Source organism: Wasmannia auropunctata, unplaced genomic scaffold, assembly GCF_000956235.1.
Source record: "Wasmannia auropunctata unplaced genomic scaffold, wasmannia.A_1.0 LD336074.1, whole genome shotgun sequence".
Classification (NCBI taxonomy): Eukaryota; Metazoa; Arthropoda; class Insecta; order Hymenoptera; family Formicidae; genus Wasmannia; species Wasmannia auropunctata.
The window spans coordinates 31,323-38,334 of NW_012026816.1; the positions used below are offsets into that span (position 1 = coordinate 31,323).

The 7,012-nt window shown below is 40.0% G+C and overlaps 1 protein-coding gene across 2 annotated transcripts; it reads right to left on the minus strand.

The window, feature by feature from the left end:
- Window positions 1–884: 884 nt before the first annotated feature.
- Window positions 885–6,540, minus strand: LOC105449555 (pancreas transcription factor 1 subunit alpha). Of its 2 annotated transcripts, none has more exons than XM_011688816.1 (3): window positions 4,602–6,540; window positions 3,703–4,022; window positions 885–2,391 (listed from the first exon to the last, which is right to left on the minus strand). In XM_011688816.1, the coding sequence occupies exons 1-3, from the start codon at window positions 4,880–4,882 to the stop codon at window positions 2,252–2,254; spliced, it is 741 nt and encodes a 246-aa protein (XP_011687118.1). In that variant the 5' UTR covers window positions 4,883–6,540; the 3' UTR covers window positions 885–2,251. The 2 variants fall into 2 exon arrangements, with proteins under 2 accessions (XP_011687118.1, XP_011687117.1); XM_011688815.1 differs by having other exon boundaries at window positions 3,700–4,022.
- Window positions 6,541–7,012: the final 472 nt, after the last annotated feature.

Genomic DNA, 7,012 nt, shown 5'->3' on the forward strand with positions numbered 1-7,012 from the left:
TTTCACCTCATGCAAACGCACAACGTGGAATTGAAGTTCCTCAAGTTCCTTATCTTCCGCGTTGCTCGCGGCCTCGCAAAGTTGCTAATGACGATAATGATGTGCGATAATAGACCTCCGCAGTCGGTAAGCAAGAGGGAAAGATGGAGAAAGAGAGAAAGAGAGGGAGAGCGGAAAACGGGAACTTGCGACGGCGGCGGCATCGCGAACGACGAGGAGGAAGAACCGAAGGATCGTGAGAAGACTCGCAGCCGTCGACGCCATTATCCCCGTGCGCTGAGTCGCAGGGCGCCGCGACGCCGCAATATCGACGTACCGCCCACCGCGTTTCTCTCCCCGTGTTTCCTGCTCTCTTCCTCTCGCCTTGCTGTCTCACCCAGTCTCTTTCTCTCCCGTCCGTATCCACCCCTGCTAGAACGCGAAAGGAGCATCTTTTAGGGCGTTATCAACCCTTCGGCGGTTTCGGCCATCTTGCTGCTGCTCTATTTCAAGCATAATGCCGTCGAAAGCATCGCTTCGAATCGCAAACTACGGAAAACGCGAACGAGATTTGATAACTTAAAAGCCCCGCGTTAGTAATTTTGTCGCAAATGATGACATAACTTGAATAAGTACGTTTCTCAATGTTGCGAAAATTGACAGAAAAACTTTATTCTTTATCTCGATTTAGTCAAGTCATTTTTTTTTTAAAGTTTATCTTAATTTCGATGCGATATTTATGTTAACTGATGAAGGCGTTCGTAGACGAAATGAAATTCAATTTGCGGTGTTTATTGTCAGAAGAATTTTACTTATCGTTTTGATCTTCGAGCAAAGCGAGTGTGAGTTTTGTCCATCATTTTTGGTGGCCTGCAAGGTGAATGATAATAAACGCAATGAGGTACTCGGAACTACGTTTATTTGGCTTTGTTATTCACAGTGGCAATAATGATGCTCGCTCTGCATCATCCCTTCTATGTCCGTTAATTATGTATAAACGGTGCTTATCCCATTATAATTTGCTTATTTCGGTAATTTCTATTTACAAAGCACGTTTCGCAGAACATTCGTAAAAATGTCTCATAGATATAGACGCATAGATTCGCATCATGCAAAACAGCGAAAACTGAATTGGTCAAAATAAACGTGAATCAATTAATCTCTCCAGAAATAAAGGGAGGCACCTCGTGTAATATGGCTGAAAATTAGATGACTTTTTGGAATTTTTTTTTAGGTAACTATACAACCAATCCTTTTGAACTTTATAGGGTAATTTCTTATACTATTGAACTAACAAAAAATACCGCGTTGGCGCTGATGGTATTTGGCGGCGTGCAATGTAGCGTCGATTGTTTGACAACAAAAAATCCAAAAAGATTATTGTCTATTAGGAGTTTACGCATTAACTAAATCTATTTTTAAAGAAAATAATGCGAAATTGTGAAAATCGCGACACTTGAAAAAAGAAGGTAGCGATTTTGACGAAAATTTTTCGTGTTTATTATGCAATAAAAAATTATTTAATTGAGTATAATATTATCATAAACAGTGTTTCAAGTTATTAGGGAAGTATTTGTGCAGATGTGTGCAAAGGCCCAAGTCAATCGGATCAATAGTGTCTGAGTTAACTTGCACGCCAATTTCAAAAAACTGGTTTCGAGAAAAACGCGTTTAAAGTTTTGGGTAGGAATAACTAACAATTTTCAGGTACTTACAGCTATTTTGTCTTAATCTGCTATCCCATACAATAAACCTTCTGTTTTCTCAAAAAAATCTTGTAAATCTTGCAATTTAAAAAAGAAAAAAATCGATTTTTTTTACCCTCGTTACACGATGTGCCCCCCTAAATCGAGAGAAAAAATTATTCTTTCAGAGAAGTACCTCGTAGTCTTTTAAAATTCTGTCGAAAATATTCGGACTGCAATATTATTTAGAAAAGCAAGGTAACGAATAAGAATCACAATTTTATATTTTTAAATAAAAAATTCTTGTAACTTAAATTTTGATGGCGCGCGTATGTTTTGCAATAGCAAATTCGATTTGTTGTGCGACGCCTTTTCGACGGAGTCGCGAGAGATGTATAAACATCGGTGACCATCCCCGTCGCCCGAAAAAATCGGAGACACTTCGATGATCGTAAGATACAAATAACGAGGATCAGTGACTAGAAACGCTTTCCCTTAGACACTAAATAACACCTTAGATGAGAAACATCCTCGCGACGCGTCCGATCCTCCCTTTACGTCGTAAAAACGAAGTCAAAATTCGCCGTCTATTCGAACGTCGTCCCGTTTTTCGACGTTCGCGGATCTTCCGGCGTCCAGACCTTCGCGTACATCGTCCCGTTCGGCGAGATATCCGACTTTCTCGACCACGAGAGCGAGTGCGAGATGAACGGATTTCCACCGCTGCCTGAAAGTCGCAATTCAATGGAGATTAGCCAAAACTTGCAGAATGTGGAGTTTTGCGGTGGATTAAAATCGACTGGTGACAAGGACTTTTCTTTCTCGTGAAAAATGTGTAGAATTTCCGATTTAAAACTGCCAAAATATCGGCATTTTCACACAATAAACGTTTCAACTAATTATTGCAAATCACAATTATTGGCAATTTAAAAACCTCGAAAATTACTATAATTATTACTTGCGCGAGAATGGAGCTTGTAAATAATAGCGGTCACGCGCGATTCCCGAAATTTTTGATAATCTCTCAATTACTCCCCGGTACAATAAATTCACCTCGAAGCACCTCGTATCTAACGGGGACACCTGTCCCGGAATAAAGGGTAGATGGGTAATTACGATAAATCGACCTATGATTTTGCGCGGGGTGGAAGCGGGCCGGTCTGACGCTAATACGTTGTGCACATAATATCGAAATAGCGTGGAGGGCGGCGGTACCGTTTTGCATTATCAAATCGAATCTCGCGGCGGCGGTAGTGAAAATCGAATCATGGATTCAACGAAATTTCAGCGAGGTCCGATTTTGTTACACGTGTTGCGCGTCACGTTGTAAAATTTAAGTCATACACGTACGCTGTCATAAACTTTAAACATGACTGGCACTACAAATATAAAATACTGACAGTTCTCGACGTTAAAACTCCGTTTCGATTAGTTGCAACTCGATTTTCCTTTCAGTTAATTCATTGAAAATATGTTGAGAAAGCTAAGCAAAGTTCTATCCTTAATCTTGTACATTTTAATTTAGATTAACGTTGATTCTGGTTTTTATTCGGTGTGAATTTAATGCTAAAAACTGAGATAAATACACGGAAAGATTTTGTTAAAAGATCTAAAAATTTTGCTAAATACAGATCTGAAAATAATTTTTTGATAAATCATCGAAATAATTTGTTAGAATGTTCAAACTGATAATAAGCATTGCTATAAAACGTTTTGATATTCTAGCAATTATTTTGACTTTCGCACAAATTATTTTGATTATTGAACAAAAATTGTTTTTAGATCTGAATTTAGATCAATTTAGATCAAAATTGTTCCGTCATGTATCAAAAAGTAAATTCACCAAATTTTACCGCTATAAAAGATTCGCCGTTAATCTCAATAAAAATTTAATAATAGTTAAATTTGTCTATAAATACTATATTTTGAATAAGGATTTTTTTTAGCATCGAATTTATCGGTGTATAAGTAAATTGATTGTCGCGTTGCATTAATCGAGAACTGCCCGTGGAGATGTAATTAAAATTGGCCTCACCACGGACTATGACCTTCTTGGTTTCGTCCCGGCTGGAACACCTCGAGAGACCGCTATTGCCCGTCAAGGGGTCGTTACCCTTGTCCGCCCTGACGAGCTCGTTGAGGAAGTTTATGTAACCGATCGCCAGCTTGAGCGTGTCGACCTTCGACAATCTCTTCTCGTACGGCAAAGTTGGTATGTGAGCTCTCAAGCCCTCGAAGGCATCGTTTATGTTCTGCATACGTCTTCGCTCCCTCATATTCGCCGCCTGCCGTTGCTGCACTTGTACCTGTCTTGAACATTTTCCTGACGGTCCGCCGCGCCGGTTACTCCGACCTCGTCTACGGGCAAAAGTGGCGAACTGAATGCTGTATGAATTTCAAAGCGATCAAAAAAATTTTGATCTTACATGTGCAGTCAATATTAAAATATACTTTATCGTCATTCAATATTCAAGAAGCGTCACTTTAAACGTTTTATCATGCAGTTTGAAATTATTACCTCATACACGGAAGGAACAATTTTGCTGGATCCAAAATTGAAAATAATTTTTGTTCAATATTTTGTTCAATAGGTAATCAAAATAATTCTGTTGGAAAATCGCAATAATTGCTAGAATATCAAAACGTTTTATAGCAATACTTATAATTTTTAACTTTCGAATGAATTATTTTGATGATGGAACAAGAATTATTTTCAGATCTGTATTTAGCAAAATGTTTAGACCTTTCAACAAAATCGTTCTTTCCGTAGAGAATTTTAATATCCCTAAGCAAATCTTTTATCGAATTTTAAATCAAATTTCAAAGATTCAGCAATTCGGGAAGAAAGAACGATTCTAGATCTATAGAGAAAAGAAAGAAAAAAAAGAGAAAGAGAAAAAAGAAATCCGAGAATCCAAAGTGTAGGAAGACACTCACTCTCTCGCGTGATTCTCCTGATCGCTGCTGTAGACGCTCTCGTTGTCACTGCTGTTCTCGTCGTAGAGATAGTGCTCGCTGCCGCTGGTACTACCGGTGCTACCGGACGGATGATGGGACGATGGGATCTGCGATGGGATCACCGCCGGAAGCGTCGCCGTGGTCGGTACCCCGCAGTGCGGCGGCAACGCCGGGATAGCCGGATTGCCCAGGAAGCTGTGCGCCTCGTACATGTATTGCCGGTTCATCATATCTCGCTCGAGATTGTCCATCGAATACATGATAACGGTATCCAGTTTTGCAATAATCACTCAGCTTTGACGATTAGAGGTTTCACGGTCTTAATTACAATAATCTTTTCTCTTAGTTTGTTGTTGCTTATCGGATCTGAAGATTGATCACTATAGTTAACGAAAAATACGACTAGATTGTATGACTAGACGGCAGGTAGACTGTCGTGTACCTTACGCCATTTAATTCTTCGCTCCAGACGCTTTGAGCGATAATCGTTTAATTATCGGACGAGCCTGGCGACCGAATTAAATTCTGAATCCCCGTGGACGAGCTGGACGGTCGCATCGTTCGTTGGAATTTTCGATCGCGCCCTTGAACACGTCTCGAGGATTGGGGAGATACGATCGACACGTGTGTCAGCTAGGTAGGCGCGTGCAGGATAATATTTCTAAACAGCGGCACGTGTCTTGGCCGAAGCCATTCCGGGCACGTGTCGAGATTTGTCCAAACACTCGTTAACACTTGATGCTTCAACGCTTCGAGATACTTCGGTTCGTGTCCAACGATGCCACTTATGACATTACGATTTACTGTTTACGTCATCCCGAAGATTCTTATATTCACGATGCATGTCTGTGAGAATAATATCTCTTTATTACATATTCTTATATTTTTATTCTTTCTCGCTCGCGAGTATAAGATTCTCTTATACTTCACGCAGAATTTTAATTCACTTTTTTGCAGTTGCAGAGAAGAACAGTAGTAGAGAATTTGGACGTATTAGTTATATTGGCAACCAATTAGTTAAAATCTATTACTTAAAATCTTCTCCGTCAAAATGCTCGTTATTGCTAATATTACACTGCTGTTCGTTTTATTAAATTTTACGCGTAGCTTCGTTTATTTTTCCACTGTAAGAAACTTTTGCGTAAGATTCACGTGGAGCTTTTATCATATTGTAATTGCGTGAACTATTCCTTTGTGATTACACAGATTTCTTCGTTTATTAGTTTAAATATGGCACTCTGAATTATATTCTATTTTCGCAATTATAAACGGTTTTTTCAATGAAGACATCTGACTGAATATTATGATTGCATTTGGCCGTTCTTTCCGTATAAACTTTATTTATTTTTAAAATATCTTTAGTGCGTCATCCTTTGTATTTTGCACTGACACTTTAATTGTCTTCCTTCAGATTTGTTTGTTACACCGGTCGTCTGGATTGTCACAATTGTCATCTGCAATTCTTCCAATAGATATAGAGATCACTAAGAAAATTTGCATAAATCTTGAATATCTTAAAGGAAGTTTCCCCTAATTGCACATTGCAATTGCATTAACGTCTCAAATATTCGTGGATCGTCCAGATTGTTACGACTGTCGGTTGTGAATTTCTGTAAACAACACAGCGCCGTGTTAATTTAATTATTCTTAAGCCTTTTCTTTCAAGTTTCCATGTTAGTCTTCAGTTTCTCTCGCACTCGCACTGACAACTTATGCATTTCCCCGTAGATCCGCTCTCCACGAAAAACGTACGATTCTCCGCGGAAAACACCACCGCACGACTTCTTCGGAAATATCCTTGAATGTTCTTCTGGGGTGTTCGCCGATTTCGCGCCCGAAACGTATCGGAACCTTCCGCGGCTTCCTGTCGACCTGCAGACCACCTACCGTGCTACCGATCGTTCAGGTGGTCTCTCGCTGGACTAAAATCGAAAAGCAGCGAGAGCAGCAAGGCGGAAGCCATGCCGAGGTTGAAAGCCCAGCTACGACCCCATTCGTCGAGCGCGCGGTCGGCAGAGCCTGCCTACCCCTTGGTTGCTGGGGTAGCGGCGCCGCCTCTTCATCGATCTGATAAGGAACTCTCTCGCTCTCTGCCGTCATTTCCGTTCCTAGGAACAGCGTCCCGAAAACGCTGCCGGGAGAATCGCGGCCGATTGGAACGTACACTTTTTCGAAAATGATAACAAGATGATTCTTAATAAATTCGCGCAATTCGCGTCTGGAAAATGTTGAAAAATGGAACTGAAGTAAACTGGAACTTTATTGAAAAAAAAATCGGATTTAGAGCAGTCAAGTGGGTGTCTGTTTATCGAGCAAATGCTGAAGAATATAAAATCGTATAAGATTAAATACTTTATATCAGTTACTGAAATATAATCAAGTTGTGCCAT